The sequence below is a fragment of the Periophthalmus magnuspinnatus genome, chromosome 10, assembly GCF_009829125.3.
Source record: "Periophthalmus magnuspinnatus isolate fPerMag1 chromosome 10, fPerMag1.2.pri, whole genome shotgun sequence".
NCBI lineage: Eukaryota > Metazoa > Chordata > Actinopteri > Gobiiformes > Gobiidae > Periophthalmus > Periophthalmus magnuspinnatus.
Window position 1 is genome coordinate 10,098,967 of NC_047135.1, and position 24,980 is coordinate 10,123,946.

Here is a 24,980-nt window from a genome sequence, read left to right on the forward strand (position 1 = left end):
GTTAAAAGGGTGAACCCATCATTATCCCTCCATTTTGGGTGAATGTCATGAGTCCAGTCTGTCCTTGTTTTTCTGTGCTGTCTAACCCCTCACTCCTGTGTCTATGCCTGGAGCTGGGCAGCGACTCTGGCACCACCTCCACTTACCTGCACCTCATCAAGCAATCAAGCCTTCACCTGGGAAGTATTAAGAGGCTGAGAATTCCTACACTCCCCACCAGATCATCAGTGTATCCTCATGGTACGGTCCGCTTGGCTCAGTCTCGTTTTTTGTATTATGCTCTTTGTATTCAGTTGGACTTTATTGTTTTTTGCCAGATTATGCTCCTTGGACCATCACACCACAGTCTTTGATCCAGCTCACCTCATCCTGTGCCGGAACATCCACTGCCGACCCAGCCCTCCACTACCTGCTCCGCTAACCTCCTTTCACATTTTTTATTGTAAATAAACTCTGTTGAACTGTTTTCTGAGTCTACATCTTTGGTCCCTTCAGTCGTTACAACGGTGAAATTTTGCGCATTGAAGACAATTCCTTTAACTTGGCCCTACTTACTTTCTTTTATCAACTTTTCTTCACAAACATCCACTTAACTGATGTGAAACCACGATGAACATTTTCTACCAGGTTATTTGAACAATGAATCCAAGTAAGTAGCTATGATTATATCAGGCAAATGTTCCTCTCAAATAAAAGAGAAGGTTCAATTCAAGTGGATGGCTAAGGGTTTGAGAAATTTGGGCATTAATATTTCCCAGAATCCATCACAGCTTTTTACTGCTAGTTATGATAAAATAACAAAGGAAATAAGCATAGATTTGAAACGTTGGGAAATCCTCCCACTGATATTAATGGGGCGAATAGAAGTAATTAGGACGAATGTCCTGCCCGAAGTGTTATTCTTGCTCTCTAAAGAGACATTTACAAAAATGGATAAAATTGCATCAAAATTCATTTGGAGAAAGCAAAACCCAAGAATAAGGTATAAGCTACTTCAGAGCCCTAAAGAAAAGGGTGGACTAAACTGACCTAATATTAAAAAAATCACAACTGTAAAGTATGGATTGATAAAGATTATGGGAGAGGATGGAGGGAAATGGAACAAAACTCATACCCTAAAGTATTCTAGATTCACTACCATTTCTTACAAAGAAAATGCTAAAGTATTATTTAAAAAATGCATTGGTTAAAGGAACACTAAACAATGGCTATAGTAAAAAGAAAATTTTGTTTGTTTGATTCAGTCTGTAGGGCTACTGAAATGGCTTTAAACTCAGATTTTACTCAATGGAAGGGAGGTTGTGCAACTGGAAAGAGATGGGACGTATGTATGAAATCTTTTGAACAGTTAAAAAAAGGAATTTAATAGCACAAGATTTCTATACATTTTTACAAATCAGAAACTATCTTGCCACACATAAGGAATAGAAGTATATTTGTAAGAAACCCAATCATCTCATTGTTTTGTGTGTAGGCAGCACGGTGGCTGAGTGGCAACACTCATGCCTCACAGCAAGAAGGTTTGGTTTGATCCCTGGGTCGCCCAGGCCTTTCTGTGTGGAGTTTTGCATGTTTCTCCCCATGTCTGGATGGGTTTCCTCCGGGTACTCCGGTTTCCCCCATCAACCAAAACATGAATGCCCTTCGAGACAACTGTTGTTGTGATTTTGGGCGTTACAAAAATAAAATGAATTGAATTGAATCTAGAAACATTATTAATGAAAATATATGTAATAAAAAAAATAAATTAAAAACTGTTTAAAGCCCAACAGGTTGAATCAGATGACAATAATCTGGATATTAAAGACAAAGGGGCGAAGAAAAGAAATATTGCAATCTTAGAGGAGAACTGGGAAGACAAATTTAAAGATGGACATAAAATGTTAAATGGTAGAGAATTTGAAAGGAAATCTAAGATGCTGTATTCTATTGTTCCAACCAACACAGCGAAATACAGTGAAGAGTCTGTTAAATGCTGGAGGGCTTGTAGTCAGACAGGAGTAGTCAGACACATATATTCTGGAATTGTCCCATAATCAAAGACTATTTGGATAATGTAAGATAGAAAATTGAAAATATTTCTAAGGAAAAAATTTATTTAGATTTAAAGTTATTTTACTGAGCATTACACCAAAAACTGTGTCTATTAAGGAAAATTATACAAATATTAAGTACAATAGTATACTAAATGACTTTTACATGCGTTTTGATGCAGATAACAGAAGTAAATGTACAGCAGTTTTGGATAATGTTATATGTGATTTAAATAGAGACAGAGTTTTGATAGAGCCTCATACTGTTACAAAAGTGTTTAAAACCATTCATACAAACAAAGCTACTGGGCCAGATAACATGTCTGCTTTTTTCTTAAAAGCATTTGCAGATGAGCTCTCATCTGTTTGGCACAAGCTATACCAGCTCTCCATTGACAACTGCACGGTGCCCGTACTTTGGAAAAAATCCATCATAATCCCAGTACCTAAAAAAGTGAGCCCCCAAGTGGACAATGATTACAGGCCAGTGACTTTGACTTCAAATGTTTTTAAATGTTTTTGAAAGGCTGATGTTGGAAAAGCTGCGCACACAGCTGGAGACACTTTTGGACACATATCAGTTTGCATATGTAAGAAAACGTAGCACGAGTGATGCCATTGTAACACTGATGCATCTCATTTTGAAACATCTTGAACACCCCTTTACATATGCTAGGCTTCTCTTTATTGATTTTAGTTCTGCATTTAATTCAATACAGCCCCACATCCTCCTTAGCAAGCTGGTACAGGCAAAAGTAAACCCATTTCTAATAAGATGGTACTATTCCTTTCTATCAGATAGGCCACAACAGGTTAAGTTTAATTCAGCTCTGTCTAACACAACCATGTGCAGCACTGGGGCACCTCAGGGCGCAGTCAGTTCTCCATTTTTGTTTACACTCTATACCAATGATTGTGTTAGTTCTGAATCATGCCAGTATATATTGAAATTTTCTGATGATACTGTCCTACTCAGCCTGTTAACAAAGACATCTGATGTAAAGTTTCATGGTGTTGCTGTAGAGAAGCTTGTGGCCTGGTGTGACTCACACAAACTGCAGATTAATACAAATAAAACAGTAGAAATGGTGATTGACCCCAGAGCAGCTGGTGACCATGGCCCAGTGACCATTCATGGCCATAACATAGAGCAGGTGAGCTCCTTTAAGTATCTGGGAGTCCATATTGACAGAGATCTGAGCTGGAACACACAGGTGACCACTGTCTGCAGCAGAATACACCAGCGCCTCCATTTTCTGCGCAGGCTCAGATTATTTGGTGTCAGTAGTAATATTATGCTAATTTTCTACAGAGCTACCATTGAGTCGGTGCTAAGATATGGAATCACCAGCTGGTTTGGAAACTTGCAGGTCAAATCAAAAACCCAAATTTTAAATCTGGTGAGGACAGCAGGGAAAATTATGGGCTGTGCTGTCCCTCTGAGCCCTCAAGAACTTTACAAACAGGCCATGAGGAGACAGACCAGGAGCATTCTTTCAGACTCGACACATGTGTTGTACCCTGAGTATGAACTGTTGAGTTCGGGGAGGAGGTACAGGGTACCACGGTGGAAATATAACAGATATAGGCATTCATTTGTGCCTGTTTCGGTGGAACTGTTAAATGATAAATGATGTAGAAATGAGTGTGTGTGTTGAGAGAGATGTACTGCACCCTGGGTATGGTTTTGTTTGTTTTTTGTGGTGTGAGCAGCCCATTGGTCCAAGAAAAAATTCTCCTAAGGGAGACAAATAAAGAAATCTTGAATCTTGAATCTTGAATAGCAAAAAAACAAAAAAACAAAAACAACAACAACTGGCCTTTGACAATGTTTAAAGCCAGGTTCAAAATGCTTCTGTTTTGCTGTGCATATGACTGAAAGGTTTTTATTCTGCACTCTTCTTCTTCAGTGTTAATTTTATGATGATTATGATTCATGTTTTGATTTGTTGTATTGCAGTTTTAATGTCTTTCTTCTTCTGTAAAGCACTTTGAATTCTTTGTGTACGAATTGTGCTATACCTTGCCTAAAACCACTTTAAGCTGTATGACCTGGGTCAAACGTTTTAGATATCCTTCCACAAGCTTCTCACAATAGTTGGCAGGAATTTTGGCCCATTGCACTTGGCAGAACTGATGTAACCAAACGAAGTTTGTAGGCCGCCTTGCTTGCACATGCCGTTTTAGGTCTGCCCATAAATTTTCAATAGGATTTAGATCCGGGCTTTGTGAGGGCAACTCCAAAACATTGACTTTGTCATCCTTAAGCTAAGCTACTTTAACCTTAAGCATACTGCCAAACATTGTCCCATTGGAATACCCATTTGCACCCAAGTTTTAACTTCCTGGTTGATGCCTTGAGATGTTGCTCCAGTATTTCCACATAATGTTCTTTTCTCATGATGCCATCTATTTTGTGAAGTGCACCAGTCTCTTCTGCAGCAAATCAACCCCACAACATGATGCTACCACCCCTGTATTTCACAGTTGAGATAGAGTTCTCAGACTTGCAAGCTTCCTCCATTTCCTTCAAATGTAATGATGCTCAATTTGGCCAAAAAATTTAATTTTTGTTTTGTCAAACCACAGGACATGTCTCCAAAAATTAAGGTCTTTGTCCCTGTGTGCATTTGCAAACTGTAATCTGGATTTTTTTTTTATGTTTCTTTTCGGGGTAGTGGCCTTTCAGGCCAAGTTGGTACAGCACTTGTTTCACTGCAGATAATGACTCTTACCAGCTTCAGCCAGCATCTTCACAAGGCTTTGCTTGTGTTGAGTTGATATGCATATTTCGAACCAAAGCACATTCATCTCTGGAACACAGAACCCATCTCCTTCCTGAGCGGTATGATGACTGGACATTCCCATGGTGTTTATACTTGTGTGTAATTGTTTGAACAGATGAACGTGGCACCTTCAGACATCTGGAAATTCCACTCAAGGATGAACCAGACTTGTGCAAGTCCACAATTCTCTTCCTGATATCTTCCTGATATGTAAGCAGCATGTTTCAGGTGTGCCTTCAAGTACATCTACATTTGTGTCTAATTAACTCAAATGTGGTCAATAAACCTATCAGAAGGTTCCAAAGACATCTGGGTTTTCCCAAATAATTTAAATGCATAGTAATCTTACTGTATGTAAACTTCTTTTGAAGAAAGTAATGAAAAATTGTCTAAAAAATTCTTCTCTCATCATTCTGGCATTTATCAAATAAAAATGATTTTGGCTATCCTACTCGACTTAAAACAGGAAACATTTAGCCTCATTTCATGTCAGACAGTCAGAAAAAATGTGTCTTTTTATGTAGTGTATGTAAACTTCTGGTTTCAACTGAAAAAAAAAAAGAAATCTCCTCCTCAGCTTTTGCAGGTGGTCTCATCCTTTTTTCCCACACTCGGATCCTCTACCAGTGGCCTGGGAGCTTGAGGGTTCTGCACAGTATTTTTGCTTTTCCTAGTATGGTGTCTGGACTGAGATGTCTGATGTTTTTCATGGGATCTGCTGTAGCCACTCCTCCAGTTTGGGGGTCACTGACCCGAGTGCTCCGATGACCACAGGCACCACTGATACCTTCACCTTCCAGGCCTTCTCCAAGTCTTCTTTGAGCCCCTGTTATTTCTCTAGTTTCTCATGTTCCTTTTTCCTGATGTTCCCATCACTTGGTACTGCCATGTCCACCACAACGGTTTTTCTCTTTGTTTATCCACCACCACAACGTCTGGTTGGTTCGCTATCGCCATTCTGTCAGTCTGTATCTGGAAGTCTAACAGGATCTTGGTTTAATCATTCACCGCTACCTTTGGAGGTGTGTCCCATTGACCTTGGGGTCTGCAGTCCATACTCTGCACAGATGTTTCTGAACACTATGCCCGCCACTTGGTTGTGCCGCTACATGCATGCTTTCCCTGCTAGCATCTTACACCCTGCAGTTATGCAATGGATTGTCTCAGGGGCCTCTTTGCACAGCCAACACCTCGGGTCTTGTCTGGTGTGGTAGATCTGGGCCTCTAGTGCTCAAGTGCCTCTGTGCTGTCCTTCAAGCCAGCTCTCTCAAGCCATTGGTAGGACTTCTTGATATCAGCCACTTCAGTTATATTCTGGCAGTACATCCCATGCAGGGGGTGGTCCTCCCATGATGGTACCTCCAGCACCTCTTCCTCTGCACTCCACTGAGACATTCGCTGAGCATGTCATCTGTGGCACCTTGTCCTTAAAGTACTTATGGATCTTGGATGTTTCATCCTGGACAGTGGCTCTCACACTCACTAGTCCTTGACCTCCATCCTTACGGCTTGCATACAGTTTCAGGGTGTTTGTTTTGGGATGGAACATCTGTGCTCTGTATCTTCTCCTTTGGCCGGCTTATGATTCCTGCTGGGTATCTGACTACTGGCAGGGCATAGCTGTTCTTGCCATTGAGCTGACTCGTTATGACTTGCCTTGCTCATTGGAGGTATTTCGCCGTGGCTGCTTTGCTTGTTTCCTCTTCAACCTTGCCATTTACTTGTGGGATGCCAAGGTACTTGTAACTGTCCTCAATGTCTGCTATTGTTCCTTCTGTAATGAGACCCCTTCTGTGTGGACTACCTTACTTCTCTTTTTCACCATCCGGCTATACTACTCAAGCCCGAATGACATTCCAATGTCTGTGCTGTAGATCCTGGTGAGGTGGATCCGTGAGTCGATGTCTGACTCATTCTTAGCGTACAGCTTGATGTCATCCATGTGGAGGAGGTGACTGATGGTGGCCCCATTCCTGAGTCGGTATCCATAACCAGTGTTGTTGATGATTTGGCTGAGGGGGTTCAGACCTATGCAGAACAGCAGTGGGGACAGTGCGTCTCCTTGGTATATGCCACATTTGATGGTCACTTGTGCAAGTGGCTTGCCATTGGCCTCAAGGGTGGTTTTCCACAACCTCATCGAGTTAGCAATGAAGGGTCTTAGAGTCCTGTTGATATTGTACAGCTCCAGGCATTCAGTGATCCATGTGTGTGGCATTGAGTCGTAGGCTTTCTTGTAATCAGTCCAGGCAGTGCACAAGTTGGTTTGACTGGTTCCGCAGTTTCGGTCGACTGTTCGATCTACCAGGAGCTGGTGTTTGGCTCCCCTGGTATCTTTGCCGATGCCCTTCTGAGCTGTGTTCATGTATTGATCCATGTGCCCACTTATCTTAGCCTCAATGATGCCTTAAATGAGCTTCCATGTTGTGGAAAGACAAGTTATAGGCAGACAGTTGGATGGAACTGTACTGTTCTTCTAGATCAGCATCGTAAGCCCTTCAGTTAGCCATTCAGGATGAGTCCCATCTCTTAGCAGTTGGCTCATTTGTGCTGCCAGGAGCTCATGGAGAGCAGTGAGTTTCTTTAGCCAGTAGGCGTGGATTATGCCAGGGCCTGATGCAGTCCAATTTTTCATACCGGACACTCTTTCCTGGATGTCTGCCACTATCATGGTACCTGGATTCTGTTCAGAGAGGTTGCTGTGGTCTTTTCTCAGAGCCACCAGCCACTGTGCATCGCTGTTGTGATGCCTCCTTCTCCCATATGCCTTTCCAGTACTGTTTGGTTTCCAGCCTTGGTGAGTCTGCTCTGGTGGTTATATCTTGCCATACACTTTTGCCGGTTGTGTTGTGAACAGACGGTTTATTTGTCTGGATTCATTATCTCGCATGTACCTCTTTAGGGCGACTGGCCAAGGCTTGGAGCCTTTGTTTGGCAGTTTCCAGTGCTTCAGGTATGGGCATCTGGCTGTACCTCTTGGATACTTGTTTCCATGGTTGGTATTGTTTCTCATGGCTCCCATGGTTGCCTTTATAGACGAGCATATATGTGTATGTGTGTGTGTATATATATATATATATATATATATATATATATATATATATATATATATATGTGTGTGTGTGTGTGATATGTGTGTATGCCTATATACATATGTATGTGCTGTATGTATGTTTAATGCCCAAATTATAATCAATACTAAAACTAGAATGAGAAAAAAATTGATTTTGAGTTTTACCAGAACGAATATAAGACCTTATGGTAACATAAAGAAAGTAGTATTGTTTTGTGTTGAAAATTACATTCTATTACTAAAAAGGAGCATTTTTATCTTCATTCTGGTATCGTAATTGATATGGAGTATTGAGTCAATTCATTAGTTGCAAAATCGAGTTTGATATTTAAGTATTGTGACATTCACAAAACAGCTTACTCCCAAACAGAGGTTTTATTAAACAAAATTTTAGCTAAACAAAATGCAGTTTTACATTAAAAAATGATCAATCATCCTCCAAAAGCTATAAAAACTCAAACTTTGGTCATTTGCTTTTGAGTTCTCTTTCAATCATTTTAAGAGTTTTAGTTTTAATAGCCGCCAGGGCTGCCCTTTGTCACCGGTTCTGTTCATTATATTTATGGACAGAATTTCTAGGTGCAGCCAGGGGTCGGAGGGGGTCTGGTTTGGGAACCACAGGATTTCATCTCTGCTATTTGCAGATGATGTTGTCCTGATGGCTTCTTCGAGCCAGGACCTACAGCAGGCACTGGGGCGGTTTGCAGCCGAGTGTGAAGCGGCTGGGATGAGAATCAGCTCCTCCAAATCCGAGGCCATGGTTCTCGACCGGAAAAAGGTGGCTTGCCCTCTCCGGGTGGGTGGTGAGTCTCTGCCCCAAGTGGAGGAGTTCAAGTATCTCGGGATCTTGTTCACGAGTGAGGGAAGGATGGAGCGTGAGATTGACAGGCGGATCGGTGCAGCATCTGCAGTGATGCGGTCGCTGTATTGGTCCGTTGTGGTAAAGAAGGAGCTGAGCCCAAAGGCAAAGCTCTCGATTTACCAGTCAATCTACATTCCTACCCTCGCCTATGGTCATGAGCTCTGGGTAATGACCGAAAGGACAAGGTCGCGGATACAAGCGGCTGAAATGGGTTTCCTCCGCAGGGTGGCCGGGCGCACCCTTAGGGATAGGGTGAGGAGCTTGGTCACATGGGAGGAGCTCGGAGTAGAGCCGCTGCTCCTACACGTTGAGAGGAACCAGTTGAGGTGGCTCGGGCATCTGCTCAGGATGCCTCCTGGACGCCTCCCTAGGGAGGTGTTCTGGGCATGTCCCACCGGGAGGAGGCCCCGGGGAAGACCCAGGACACGCTGGAGGGACTATGTCTCTCAGCTGGCCTGGGAATGCCTTTGGGTCCCACCGGAGGAGCTGGAGGACGTGTCCGGGGTGAGGGAAGTCTGGGAGTCCCTGCTTAGACTGCTGCCCCTGCGACCCGGCCCCGATAAGCGGAAGAAAATGGATGGATGGATGAATAGTTTTAATAGTAAATTGTTATTGAGACCAAGGCCTCTGTTATTATATAATCATGTAACAAAGACGTCTTTTTTAACTTTTAGAAACTGAAATCAGAACTGTTTTAGACATGGACCGGAATAATTTTGTAATGATTATCACCCTTCTTCTGTAAAACAAATTACTCTACAAATAATCTTATATTGCCATTATAGACTATTGTTTTACTGACATTCATCTTTTTGATGTGCTGCTATATAACCTACCTTTTTCCGTAGGCAATCTAGTATAAGTAAAATTATCATCAAGTCATTAAAACTGTCATTGGAGAAATAACTCTTTACAAATGGCACCAATAAGTAAACATTCCCAAAACACTAGCAAACAAATAAAGATCATAGTCCAGTAACTGATCCATTGATAATATCTGATTATAATCTAACATAACTTTTGTGTAGGTAGTGGTAGCTGTCATCCACACATCCATGCTGTCATCCCACCAACCTTGTCCTTGGGCAATTGCCCAATTAGACGCTTTGTCCCGCCTGTTTCCAAAAATCTTTCTCTGATTGGCTACATTTTTGTTACGCCCCCAACGTCACTCTAAACCCGAGCGCTGATTGGCTGCTTTCCCTGACCTCGCTGTCTCTCGTCTCCTCCACGTCCGGTAGTCAGTGCAGAGGACAGGTTAAACATGGCGTCGCTGAGGTGCTTTCTCCGCTCTGGAAAGGTCCCATGTCTTTTAAAGACAATTATTAACATTTTACTTATGATTATGCAGATCTGTAACGCTGTATTTTGTGTGTTTTTGAGCAGAATGCGGTTGCTGCTCTACAGAGGAGCGGGTTTCATAGCAGCGCTCCAGCCGCTGTCCAGGTCAGTGCTAGCTTTTAGCGTTAGCTGCGGATTTTATATTGTGTTCTCTTGCCTTTACATCATACCATCGAAAACATGCTCACTGCGTTTGCTCGACTTTAACGTGCTTCCAACTAGTTCAGTCTAATGCGTTATAGATACTGATTTTGCCGTAAATTCCCATAGTCACCTCTCCAGGACAGATGCGGGCTTGGGCTGTGGCATGGAAGTTTGTTATGTATAAAGGGTGACACTGACAACTCTTAAATTGCTTTTTACTGTCGTTTTTGCCCCTTTCCCCCATTACAACTCCCAAGCCCTGCGCCAATGAGCTTTAAAGAAAGGGACAGATGAAGCTATAATTTAACGTTTAACTTAAATTACTTTTATAACCCTATAGTCCAGGATGTGTAAATGGAATATAATGTGTGAATAGCAGAACTATGATTGTTATTAATAAGCATTTTACATATGTTGAGATTTGTCTTTATAGTAAAGCACTATTGATTAAAACTACTCGATATAAAAAAAGCCTTCACTGAACATGGATCAAGACTTTTCCTTTGAATCAAAATAGAGTTTGAGTAGTATTGTCACAATATTGAAATTTCAGAGTAAGTTAATGATGTGAGAAAAGTAATATCACACGGTTACAGACTCATAGAAGTCAGTGTTGTATGCTTAAAATTTATTTGTTGTATTGATTTTCTCAGATGACAGTACGCGATGCTCTGAACCAGGCGATGGATGAGGAGCTGGAGAGAGATGAGCGAGTGTTTCTATTGGGAGAGGAAGTGGCTCAGTATGACGGCGCATACAAGGTGAAACAGAAGGGATGGAAGATATATCGAAAAACATTACAATTGCTGTTCTGGAGATATGCAAAATTAGAATATCAGGTATATTGTCTATAGGGATGCACTGATATCAGATGTCGGCAGTGGTTCAACAGGTATCAGTTCCAAGTATTAGTTCACCTGATATTCCATTTTTCTCTATAAATTGGTGCAGTGTGTTGGTGTATTGGTCAATGTTGGCCCAGAACACCTCATAAGGATAAAACTTTTTAAAGAGCTGTTTTGTAGTTACTTTAAATGATAAATGGCAGTTGTTATGTCAGAAGATTGTAGTCTCCCATCTTCATAAATTCAAAAAGTTAACACAGACCACTATTCACCTTATTCCAGAAGTTTCCGTGGGCGTCGCCATCGTTATTTGGGTTGTATTATTTTGTATGGAGTTGCCGATCTTGACAGCAGATAAATTCTATAGGGATTACAGAGCCCTTCCCAGAGAATCAGTGCAGTATTGACTTGTTGCGCATAACCATTGAAGATGTGGCACAAATCAACCTACTTTATGTAATATTTTAGCACTGACACTTTTCCCAAATTCTTGAAAAGAACAGTATTTCCACTTAACCACAAGTGATACTACAGAGAAAGCGTGGTTTAGTTGCATTTATGGAACAAGTGAGCAGGCAGAATAAGGTTAATAAAGGAGGATGGGTAATTAGAGTCTTAAGAAGGTTGTTTAATTTCTGTTATGTTTGTTTCAGGTGAGCAGAGGTTTGTGGAAGAAATACGGAGACAAGCGGATCATTGATACTCCCATTTCAGAGGTAAGAGGCAATACAAGACCAGGATTAGACCGGGTTTTAGAGTTCTACTGGACCATCACTATAACAACGTTCATAATTTTTTTTCATTCTGAAATCCATTGACTTTCCAACATTTCTCCAAATATGTTTTGTTTAGTTAAGTGCTATAGTTTATGTAACAAGGGCACAGATGCACTTCAGTTCAAACATTTGGACCCCTCCTTGTATCATATTTGCTGTCTATGTGTTGTAGATGGGTTTCACTGGAATCGCTGTTGGAGCTGCTATGGTGAGTAGCAATGGGTCAATAACTACTATTAAACAGCCACAGTGTCAATACCATGGGGATAATAATAATGGCTGACACTTGTAATGCGCTTTTTCAAAGCCTCTCAAAGCGCTACACTATAGTCATTATTCATTCATTTCCACACTTGGTGAAGGTAAGCTACTACTGTAGCCACAGCTGCCCTGGGGCAGACTGATGGAAGCGAGGCTGCCAATCTGCGCCATCGGATGCGCTTTTTATTGTACAGACAGAGCTTTTATTTTACTGAGTCTGAAGGAAAAGCAACACTCCTCACAGTCTTGAAATGATGAATATATTATTTTGGTCTTTTAAATTTACCTAATTGCGTATCATGTCAAAAATAAGGTACACAACCAGAAAGGAATAGTCCAAATTCTTTCAGTTCCATCCTCTTTCATTCTCATTCCTCCTGAGTTACTAATGTACTACATAGTCAAGGTAAATTGTTAGCAATCTCAGTTTTTGTTGAGTTGTATATAAAAAATCTTTATGTTGGTCAAACAAAAATGAAGAGATCTGTACAAGCCCAACTCAACCTTTTAGTGATCGCACTCAATTTCCTCTAGGACTGAAACCAATTAATCGCAACCAGTCACTGACCTTGTTCACATGAACACCCAAATCTGATTATAATATGATTTCTTTAAGATTATTTAAATGACATGAAAACCACAATATCTGATGCAAGTAGTAGTTCTCTTATTTTATATGAATATACATTTACCAAAAATATAACAAAATGACAGATCCAACTATTTACATACAGTTCAAGTCTTATAACAGAAGAATGGAAAGAGCAGAGGGGTGCTGCCAAGGCCTTTAACTGATATTAAATACATTAGATAAATTATCCAGGAGGAGGCCACAGGGAAGACCCAGAACACGCTGGACGGACTATGTCTTTCGGCTGGCCTGGGAATGCCTTGGGGTCACACTAGAGGAGCTGGAGGATGTGTCTGGGGTGAGGGACATCTGGGAGTCCCTGCTTAGACTGCTTAAGCAGAAGAAGATGGATGGATAAATTATATTTTGACAAGATTATTTTGGTTATTGTACTTTTTTTTTATTTTTTTATATAATTCTTTTTATTTGAGTTTCTTTCAAACAAATGTAAAACAATGTACAAAGTAAATACATGAAAAAGACAAAAAATGTCAAATTAAATAGATAAAATAATTAATAAAAATAATAAAATAATAATAATAAAATAAAATAAAAACGGTGGGGGGGTTCAGATAGCATATTATATACCTGCATATTATATACCTGCATATTCACCTGTCTATGCTGTCTATCACAGTACTCCAGAAATCCATCCCATGTCAGGTGGAAAGTGTCCACTTTCCCTCTAGGTTCGAATTACATTTTTTCTAGCTGGACATGTTTCAATATGTCATACTACAGATTAATATAGGTTGGAGGGTTTTTTTGTTTCCAGTTCAACAGAATAAGTCTCCTAGCCAATAATGTCACAAATTTGACACGGTTGACAACGTTTTTTGTTCATTCCGGAGATTTGCACCAGCTGAGGGTACGCCAAACAGTGCCAGCACAGGGTCAGGATCTAACTGAATTTGACAAACGTCTGACATCATGTGGAATATTTTTGTCCAATAGGGGGACATTTCTGGACAACTCCAAAAAGTATGAGCCAGTGAGGCTTGGCCCTGCCCACAGCGCTCACAAACTGTGTCCACTCCAGGAAACATTTTGGAAAGTCGCACCTTTGACAGATGTAGTCTATGTAAAATTTTAAATTGCAGTAGACCATGACGGGCGCAAATCGAAGAAGAGTGGACATTGTCCTGGGCTTTAGTCCACTGATTGTCAGTTATGTCCACTCCAATGTCCTGTTGCCAAGCGTCCTTGAGATGGTCTAGCGTAGGCATATCTTCCAAGTCCAACAAGCCGTTACAAATTCTGGAGATTGAGCCTTTTTTCAGAGGATCTCTCAAAAGTATAGTATCAAGTTCATACTCAGGAGGCTGACAGGGGAAGGATGAGAGCGTTGATTTTACAAAACTGCGAATCTGCAAATATTTGAAGAAGGCTCTCTTTTCTATCTTATATTTTCCACAGAGTTGATCAAAGGTGGCAAATGTTTTTTGGATAAATAAATCTCGCAAGGAATTTATTCCCATGGTTGCCCATTGACTGAAAGAGATTTCCGAAAGTGCTGGAATAAAGTCATGATTATGTTATTGGTGCCATTGTGGAAATCTCTTTCCATTTAAAGTGTTTTCTAATTTGATGCAAGATTTTAACTGAGTGGGAAACGATAAGATTCTTAAATTTGGGAATAGTCGCTTTTAAAGAAGCATAAATAAGTGCTCGCAGTGAAGTTGGGCAGGCACCGTTTTCTTCAATTTCAACCCAGTCAGCCTCCCCAGCATTACACCAGAAGGACAGAGATCGTATATTACATGACCAGTAGTAAAATCTGAAGCGGGGCAATCCCATCCCCCCAAGTTCTCTGGGTTTTTGTAAAAATGCTTTCTTAATCCGGGGGGTCTTTTTATTCCAAATAAATTGCGAGATCAAACTATCTAATTTGGAAAAAAATGATTTGGTGATGAGGTAAGGTATGCATTGGAATAAGAATAAAAATTTTGGTAAAATATTCATCTTTACAATATTAATCCTCCCTGCCAAAGAGACTGGAAGACTCATCCATTTGTCCAAGTTCTGTTTCATTTGTTCACACAGAGCATAAAAAGTTTGTTTAAAGAGACCAGAGAACTCTTGTGTCACATTAATGCCCAAGTATTTAAATTTATCTGAAACTGTAAAGGCATATGCATTAAGAGGGGGACAGGGCTGTTTAGATACATTCTTGATTAAAAAGAGGGTACTTTTAGAAAAATGTATTTTATATCCCGATACTATCCCAAAGTCCTTCAGTACTGACATTATGATTGGTAGGGAGCGTTCGGGATTTGATAACAACAGATCGTCGGCATACAAAGATACTTTATGTTCCATTTCTCCCCTAATGATGCCTGAATATCCCACATATGTTTTTAATGCTATGGCCAGGGGTTCAATTGCTAAAGCAAATAACAGAGGGGACAGTGGGCAACCTTGTCTTGTTGATCGGCCTAAAGGAAAGTAGGATGAATAAATGTCATTAGTTCATATGGATGCTTTCGGGTGTACATCAACTTGACCAAAGATACAAAAGTAGGGCCAAATCCAAACTTCGACAGGGCAGAGAAAAGGTAGTCCCATTCGACCCTGTCAAAAGCCTTCTCCGCGTCCAAAGAGAGCAGCAATTCCTGATCATTTTTGTTTTCTTGGGTGTAGATTATATTTAGTAATCTCCTAATATTAAAAAACAGATGTCTGTCTTTTATGAAGCCCGTCTGATCTTGAGATATGACAGTCGGAAGTATATTCTCTAGGCGTGTAGCCAGGATCTTGGCTAAGATTTTATAATCGACGTTTAACAAACTTATTGGTCTATATAAACTAGGCTCGAGTCTAAAGGGTCTTTGCCAGATTTGTGTATGAGTGAAATGCTAGCTTCATAGAATGATGGAGGCAGCAATCTGATCAGAGCCTCGTTAAACACTTCCAACAGCATTGGGGAAATCTGGTCTTTAAATGTTTTATAGAATTCAACAGTATATCCATCAGGGCCAGGGGCCTTAGAGTTTTGCATTTTAAGTATTGCTTCTTTTATCTCTCCTAATGTTATCGATTTTTCCAACATGGCTCTGTGGTCAGTACTAACTTGAGGAATACTGAGATTTTCAAAGAAGTTGTTAACTAATTTAGAGTCCCCCTTTGATTCAGACGTATACAGTTTGCTATAGTATTGTTTAAACATGTCATTAATCTCTTTAGGATCAGTTGTGATCTGTCTCAAACCAGTCCTGACTTCAATAATTGATCTTGACGCCTGTTGTTCTTTAATTTGGGATGCTAGGAGTCTACCCACCCTCTCTCCATGTTCATAGTATTTATGTCTTAGCTGTGTTAAAAGCTTGGTTGTTTTAGAAGTATACAGTAAATTAAGTTCAGTGTGGAGACATTGCCTTTTATTATACAGGCCAGATGAGGGGGAGGTCTCATATAGGCGATCTATTTCTTTGATTTTGCAAATAATAGTGGATTCTTTTTCTCTTCTCTTTTTGTTATTGAAACTGCTCCACGAAATTAGCTGACCGCGTAAGTAGGCTTTTTGAGTCTCCCATAAAGTGCATCTTGTTATATCTGGGGCATCGTTAGTGGCTCGAAAGAAATGAAGGTGTTTCTCAATTTCTTTCTTGCTTATCTGATCCAATAACAGAGAGTTGTTAAATCTCCACACTTTATTTGTATTTTGCCCAATTGCAATTTGTAATAATACTGGACTATGGTCTGACAAAATTATTGTTTTATATTCACAGCGTTGAACTTTAGATAGTAGGCCCTGATCAATTAGGAAGAAATCAATCCTCAAAGGAGTGATGAACTGGTGAAAAAAAAGAGTATTCACTTTTATCAGGAAACAATGATGTCCAGGGATCTACTACCTTGTAGGTATCCATAAAGGTATGAATAGCTTTTGCTGATTTTGACAGGATTGCTGCTCTCTTCGAGGACCTATCCAGCTGTGGATCAAGTACCAGGTTGAAGTCCCCACCAATGATAAGCTCGTGTGATTAGGTATTGCTGAAAGGAAAGACATTGAAATAAATTGGTAATCATCAACATTAGGAGCATATATGCTTATCAGCGTAATTGGGTTATTATAAAGCCTCCCTGTCACAATAACATATCTGCCTCCACTGTCTGATATTATTTTATCTCCAGTAAACGGTATTGATTTTTAATAATTATAGCGGCTCCCCTGCTGGGAGTGGGAGTGATAGATCTGCCCTATCCACTTCCTACGTAATCTGTTATGGTCTTTACCTTTGAGATGTGTCTCTTGAAGAAACCCAATGTCTGTATCAAGTTTTTCAAGATGGGAAAAAATATTGCCCCGCTTCACCGCTCCATTTAGACCTTTACAGTTCCAAGAGATAAACCTCACTGTATTTCTTGCCATAGTTAGTGATCATCAAAAATTATCCTGAAATTCTGCTCCCCCGCCCCCGGGGAATAAAAAGGAGAGGAAAAAAAAAACCCCAAAGAGTAAAATAAAACAAAACCCACATAACCCTCTCTGCTTTTCCCCAAGTGAAAGACATACAAACTGCATCCAGTGCAGGAACAGAAAAAGACAAAAACAGAATAGAGGTCTTAGAGGAAACTAACTCTTGACTTCTTGCTAAACTCCACTTTTAGCGAGAGAAATAAAAATATAACACGTAATTTGGCTTTAACTTGGTTGAATGATATTCGGAGTCGACTCACTTCTGGGGAGATGTCTGGAAAGATGTACAATGGGGCGCCGTTATATGAAAGTCCACCTTTCTCTCTGGAGAGTCGTAATATTTTTTCTTTATCAGCATAGTAGTGCATACGAGCGAGTAGCGCACGGGGACGGCCACCTGTTCTGCGGGGCACCAGTCCTGTGTGTGCGGTCAATGAGTGGAGGAGATTCAAAGTTATCTGCCCCCAGGACCTGCTGCAAGAGATGCGCCAGAAAGCGGCTAACATCACCACCTTCTGCGCCCTCTGTGACTCCCACAAACCGCAGATTTTGTCTGCGGCTCCGGTTCTCAAGATCCAGGCATTTCTCCCATACTTTTTTGTACTCTTTCGAAAGTGTTTCATATGATTTCTCCATTGCAGTCATCTTGTCACTGTTGTCATTGAGTGATTTTTCCATCTTGCGCTGAGTTTTTCAGGTCTCTGTGTGCGTGTCGCTCAGTGTCTGTATTTGTTCGGACAGTTCGGCTCTAAGCACTGCTGTCTCGGCTTTGGATTCACGGCGGAGTTGGGCAATTTCTTTCTGAAGTTCCTCTTTCATATTCTCCACTTGTATTATCAAGTCAGCCGATATACCCTCCCGGAGAGTTTTCAGTTCGCTTTGCAAGATTCGTACCGTGAGGGAGGAATCCTCCACCCTTTGCTCCGCCACCTGTACAGTGTCCGCCATATTGCTAACCTCCACCTATATGCTAGCTGAGGGAGCCAACGCTGTCTGAATAGTCTTCTGCGTACATTTGCGAGTGCCTTTTTTAGTAGTCATATCCCCGTCGACATAGTTAACATGTTGTAGTGTTATTGAAGCTTCGTCTGGCCCGGGGGGGTTTAATATCGATGAAAATAAAGCGGAGATGCCACAGGCGTTCTGCTCACTCCATGTGAAGTTGGTTATTGTACTTTTTACTATAATTTTTACCTCTTTCTCCATTACAACTCATAAGCCCTGCGCTGACGAGCTATAAAGAAATCGACAGAAGAAACCATAATTTAGCGGGCACTTCTGAATAATAACAACAATACACAATAACCAAAATAATCTTGTTACATAAGATCAATCACTATTTACACCTGTGTACATACACACTGTAGACTTGTCTATAGAAATATCTTTGCCAGGTACATAGGTGTTCATTGCCATTATCCGGTCAGGGATTAAACTTTCAACCTTTTAGATTAGTGAACAGTGTGTTTAGTCTCTCAGGGACATAAATGGTAACTCCCTTTGCTCTCGGTTTTCCTGTTTTCAGGCAGGACTTCGGCCAATCTGTGAGTTCATGACGTTTAACTTCTCGATGCAGGCCATAGACCAGGTCATAAATTCTGCAGCCAAGACCTACTACATGTCTGCCGGTCTACAGCCGGTACCCATCGTCTTCAGGGGTCCCAACGGAGCTTCAGCCGGAGTCGCTGCTCAACACTCGCAGTGCTTCGCAGCGTGGTGCGTTTAGGGGCCTCCCACACACACGCACGTGCGCGTCATAGACTAGGATGTGAAGCTGCTATATCAGATAGGGGCAGTAGCCTCTGAACTGATTCAACTAAATAATCCAAAAGGGGAATTATCCTTAACCATCCTGTAAGTAGCTAAAGATATGTTTTTAGTTTTGAATTTGAAGATCATCAGGAAGAGGGTTCGTACATACTCAATTTAAAATTTCAGTTTTTTGTTTTGCACATGATTAAAACTTAAACATTTCATAATTATTTTATTATTATTGCAGATCCTTTACCAGAAACCAGTTACATAGTACATCTTTAAGTAATTTGAGTGTTGCACAATTTCAGTATTTATTTTAAGTGTATTGTATTAACAAAAACTCTTTTGTGACATTGACTAAATGTATCTATAGGGCTGTACAAAAGAGGTGAATCTTTATTTCCCCCACAATGGGGAATTTCCAGTGTTGTAATGCTAAGTTGAAGGACAGCAGGAGAATAGAAAGATGCAATAAAAAATGTAAAAATCTTCTACCCATTCCTCCCACTGCTCATTTCTGTGCTGTGTTCAGGTATGCGCACTGTCCGGGTCTGAAGGTGGTCAGTCCCTGGAACTCCGAAGATGCCAAAGGACTGCTTAAAGCCGCCATCAGGGATGACAACCCAGGTATGTCCTTTGCTGGTTAGAGGGGAAATGTGCGCATTCCCTTTTCACTGAGGTTTTTATTTTCCTTTCAGTGGTGTTACTCGAGAATGAGCTCATGTACGGTGTTCCCTTTGAGATGTCGGAGGAGGCGCAGTCCAAAGACTTTGTTGTTCCCATCGGAAAAGCCAAGGTTGAACGGCAAGGTTAGTCTGGAGTTAGTTATAATAAAAGAACTGGTACCTCTATAATAACTACACATAAATCAGAAACGGAAAGATTTAATTCATTTTCATACTGAAAAAAAAAGCTTTTTAAAAGAATGATTCAGGCTTAGTAACTACTTATTTAACTCCTATACCTTTTTAAGTCTTTGTTCATACTTTAGTAATGCCTACATGTCGTTATTAAGTGTTACCATTAAGTCTATTCCTTTTTGTTTGTATCTAAAGTAGAGATAGTTGCTGTAGTAGCTAAATTAATTATAGGAATTAATTGGGTATTATTTGAGAGATCACTTGTCAGATTATAACCACATGGAGCACATGCAACCATTGCAACACATTTTTTCACACGGAGCCTGCATGGCACTGACTGCACAAAAGTGAAGAGAGCAGGGCATTGCAGATCCACAAGTAAGTGCAGGGAGCAAAGTTTAGTTGCGTGCGAGAGCACGGAGGACCACAATGATGGAAAAAAACTGGTTTAACAAAAGACAAGACAAGAGGCGAAGACACAGCATAGCGAGCTAGTGCTGCAAAATGACTAACTCACTAACAGCAGGATGAGATCTTGGCTGAAGTGATGGGACACAAAACTTTATCTATGAAATTGATTGGAAATTGAATAGAAACTGTAATTATAGTTCACATTTAATGTGGTCTGTTTACGATGGTCTTTTTTACAAATAAATTGGTAATAAATATTTTAACATTTCATTCAACATTTTGACATTCAACATTTTGATTTGATCTGGTCTATCATATAAGTGAAATGTTTCAGTTATTGATGTGCAATTAAAAAGAAAAGTGTCATTTCAAGCAGAAAAAAAATGTATTTATAGTTATTTTTTCTTAAAACAAATATGATTTTAAGGATACTTTATGGAAGGTTAAACAAATTGTAGATTACTTGACCAATAGTAAAGTAAAAGTAAATAATCGATAGATTACTTGATTACTAAAATAACTGATAACTGCAGCCCTTGGTAGTTCTGAGAGCTTTTGCCATGCCCCCTTTTTAGTCGACTAATCAATCGGCAGGACATATCTTTAGTCGGCTTTAGCCCTAATACTTGAACTGGGTCAAAAAAGGTTTTACATTATTACATAAAAAATAATGTAGAGCACATTTAAGGCCACAAGAAATTGAGTTTGCTTGACTGAATCATCCATCATTTCATCTTGCATTTCATTCGTCACTGTTGAGAACATTTAAAATCTGAAACTTTTTGTTTTTTTCAGGGACTCATGTGACCCTGGTGTCTCACTCCAGATTCGTGGGACACTGTTTAGATGCAGCTGCTGTTTTATCCAAAGAAGGCATCGAGTGTGAGGTAAGTCCAGGTTCAACTCAAGAAAATCTGTTGTATTGTTTGTTGAAAAAATATGAGTTACTTTGACTTAAAATAATGGCATTGTGGGTAGAAACTGTTAATGCCCAAGGGTCTCATTTATAACTCGTGTGGATGCACAAAAATGTTGCATACGTGACTTTCTATGTTAAGTTGCGTTTTTATAGCTCAAACTTAACATGGAAATGTATGCAGTGCAGGCATAAACTCTGAACATTGCATGTTGGAGCTTTCAGACAATACAGAAGTCTTATTGCCATGAAAACTGGGCTGATAACTGGGCTAATCCATTTTAAACTGATTTTTCTAATTGCATGTAAAACCTGGGAACTATGATTGAGGTGTTGTGAATTTAATATCAAAGATCCCAATCTGGAGAAGTGTTTGTACTTTGATACCCACTGCATGTACCTGCACAGTCCAATATCCATTAGGCACAGACTTGGAGAGGTGTTCATGGCACGGGGTACAAAACAGCCAGGCAAATATTAGAAATGTGTGCATGCATTTGGGCCACTGTTTTAAAGTGAAAATTAAACCTTAAGGAGCAACTTGTGCTGTGGAGAGGAAAGCAACGTGTATATATCTGATAATCAAATGCTCAATATAAATTAGATGTTGCTTATCTATTTCTACCAAAAGTGTGGTTGCGATTGGCATTTTTATTATAAATTTATAGCTGCTCCGTTTTTGTTGTTTAGGTGATCAACATGAGAACAATCCGGCCGATGGACACAGAGACCATTGAGGCCAGTGTGATGAAGACCAACCACCTGGTGACGGTCGAGGGAGGATGGCCACAGTTTGGTGTCGGAGCCGAGATCTGCGCCAGGATCATGGAGGGTGCGTCAGGATTGCAAGATTAATTTCTATTATTTAAAGGCACTGTACCTGATTTGTACTGTCTTAAAAACGGGACCACTGCAAACTGTTAAAAATTACCTAGTTCAGTTTTTCAGTTATTCCTCACTAACCTTATGCATTCTGAGCATCCAAATTTTTCACCACAGCTATAAGATCTTTGCACAACTTTCAGAGACCAGAGCTAAGTAGTGAAGGTAAACCTAACAACTAGCATGCGAACGCGCACTTTGAGTAACGGACAACAAAAAGCTTTATAATTGGAAGCAGACAGTACACGGCAATCTCATTTTGACCTCAAAAGCTGCTAATACATTATATCAGATAATAATCCATACTAAAAGTAGTATTGAAACTAGATAGTCATTGAAACAAGTAGCGAAGCGTAGTAAAAAAAGTAATATTTCCAGGACTGAAATCTTTCCTAAATAGCTTTAGAATAATCTTGAACTGTATCAGAACAATTATAAGACAACATAGACTAGTAGAGGCCCATGGCCCAGAACCTACCTGAATGACTGAGGAATTAAAGTTGTAAGGCCACATGATAATATAAAAGAAGATACTATGATTTAATGTTGAACACATCACATTCTGCTTAAATAAAGTGTGTGTTTTTACTATCATCATGGTATTGGAATTGGTATTGCACATTGAGTCTATTCCTTAGTACTAAAAAAGAATTTGAAATTTTTGTTGACAAAAGTAGGATGGATATATCTGAGCAAAATCCACCTTGCTCCATTTTCTTCCGCTTATCTGGGGCCGGGTTACGGGGGCAGCAGCCTAAGCAGGGACTCCCATTTCCTACAGGGCCTTTAATTGAGTCTAAAATCTAACTTCTTAACTTGTTCCTGTTTGTGTTGGTCTCAGGTCCTGCATTTAACTATCTGGACTCCCCTGTGACCCGAGTGACCGGTGTGGACATTCCAATGCCCTACGCCAAGATCCTGGAGGACAACAGCCTGCCTCAGATCAAGGACATCATCTTCTCTGTGAAAAAGACTCTCAACGTTTGAGAAAAAGCCACCTCAAAAAAACTTGTATCCACTAACAGGGGTAAAAAAGCCAAAACACCAATACTTCATTACGTTTCAGCTGGAAATAACGCACAAATGTAATCTTACTGGTAGACTATAACTCCGCCTCCTTTGGGCAATAAAACGTTCTGGGATATTGTGGTAAAATTATTTATTGGAACACGCCAACACTTTACCTTTTAGCTATTTCAAGGGCATATGACAGGTTTTTATATGTTGCTAATTACATTGGTACGTTGATTTACCAAAATAAAGATTTATTATTTGTCTAATCATAACTGTTGTGAAATGTAGATAAGTCTTGGTCCTTGTTAATATCATGGTCGTTAGGTAAAAGTTTGGCATATCTGCAGCCTGTCCAACCAGGAAGTAAAATTATAAACGTCACCAAAATTCCCAGAAAACTGGAAAAACTTGGAAATAAGTATTCTAACCTGTCAATATGCACTTAAAGTTCGTAATGGTTTATGTGAATTGAAAGTATTTGAAGTATTTCAAAGGGATTGTCTAGTATTTGGTGAAAAGATGTATGGGATATTGTCTCAAAATGGAAGCCAGCAGGCGGAACAAAGTTTAAGCTATGTATGTTTGCTAATTGGTCCAAACTTTGAGGAACTACATTAGAAGACACTGTAGTTATTTAATAACTACTTGACTCAAACCATTGCAACTTTTCCTTGGATATGAGGCACTTCAAAAATAAAAAAGCAAAACTATTTGCCATTTTGTCTAATCAGTTTGTTCAATTCAAAACGTTATTATATAGATTTAACACAGAGATATAAGTAAATGTGTTTTAATGACTTTGTGAGTATGGTTTACAAAATTTTAATCTGATCAGCTCAGCAAATAATCTAGTTGTCTGCATTATAATGTCAAATGTTTTTATACTAGATGCCCTTCCGGTAGAACCTCTTATCACTTGTCTAGGCTCGATATTCCTTTTCTGCTATTAAATCATCTGATTTTTTTTTTGGGTGGGACTCAAAACTGCAACTGCTCTAATTGTGTAAATATCAGTCTTTCTCAAATCACGGTTCTATTGTTTTTCTTTCACTTTTTTTTTTCCCTTATCTGAAATGCCTTGTGTGTGTTCAGCCACAAAAATGACCACATGATGAACCCTGAGCGTGAGGGGGTTATTTATTAAAGTTTCTGCTGTAAAGTTTTTCCTGTTACAAAATAAAAGTCTGGAAACTATGGCTGGAATTCCTGGAGGTATATATTACATTGGACCAGGATGTTGAGGCCTGTAGAAGTAACATAATTGATTTAATACGAGATAGGGTGCCAAGTGACATGACAGATGTAATTGTGAAGGAAGAGATTGCAGACCAGGTAGAGAATTGAAAGAAGTTTATTTGATCAGATGAATGGAGTTACCAGGCACATGCGTTACGTTTCAAGGGAGTTTTTCCAGTGCTTATAGCCCGAGAAGGGTACTATCTATAGAAGGCTGGTCCTATACTTAACTAATTTTACATACTGTCCGTACAAGGTCATAAATGGATGTACCATTAGCTGTTTGCAGGAAGGTAGAAGATGTCACTAAAATGATGCTGGCAGTCACTGAAAAGATGTATTATATGGCCTCTTGCCAACCTGACCAAAGTAGCAGGTTCCAGTGTAGACATCTTACAATAAGTCGCATTCTTACAGAGAAACAAGTTCACCTCAATGCTTAACACACACAGTACCCAGACATGAGGTAAACATGTTCATATCACATATAGATTTTACTGATAATTATTATAATTTAATCTTAATTAAAAAAAACATTGGATGGCCATGTTATTATAATTTGATGTTTTGATTCATAAGAGAATACCATTAGAAAGCATGAATGAACCTCACAGATCTCTCATTTGGGTTGCCAGTTGCAATGCCAAAATCCTGCTGGTTTTAACCTAAAAGGACTCTGATCTGAATGGTCACTACCTAAACCCAGTACCTGCAGCCAAGAAATAATTTGTGCT

At 39.9% G+C, this 24,980-nt stretch overlaps 1 protein-coding gene across 1 annotated transcript; it reads left to right on the forward strand.

The window, feature by feature from the left end:
- The first annotated feature begins 9,965 nt into the window (after positions 1–9,965).
- On the forward strand, positions 9,966–22,989 carry pdhb (pyruvate dehydrogenase E1 subunit beta). Its single transcript, XM_033973951.2, has 11 exons — positions 9,966–10,054; positions 10,141–10,200; positions 10,893–11,000; positions 11,738–11,800; positions 12,033–12,068; positions 18,698–18,888; positions 19,460–19,554; positions 19,626–19,736; positions 20,994–21,085; positions 21,805–21,946; positions 22,838–22,989. Exons 1-11 carry the CDS (start codon positions 10,019–10,021, stop codon positions 22,981–22,983), a joined length of 1,080 nt encoding a protein of 359 aa, XP_033829842.1. The 5' UTR covers positions 9,966–10,018; the 3' UTR covers positions 22,984–22,989.
- Positions 22,990–24,980: the final 1,991 nt, after the last annotated feature.

What these genes read in the sequence shown, in the direction of transcription:
- pdhb (XM_033973951.2), top strand. Translation starts at nt 10,019, where the DNA reads ATGGCGTCGCTGAGGTGCTTTCTCCGCTCTGGAAAG. An exon ending in GCTTTCTCCGCTCTGGAAAG is followed by an intron (nt 10,055 to 10,140) that starts GTCCCATGTCTT and finishes GTTTTTGAGCAG; the next exon opens with AATGCGGTTGCTGCTCTACA. An exon ending in CATCAGGGATGACAACCCAG is followed by an intron (nt 19,555 to 19,625) that starts GTATGTCCTTTG and finishes TTTTCCTTTCAG; the next exon opens with TGGTGTTACTCGAGAATGAG.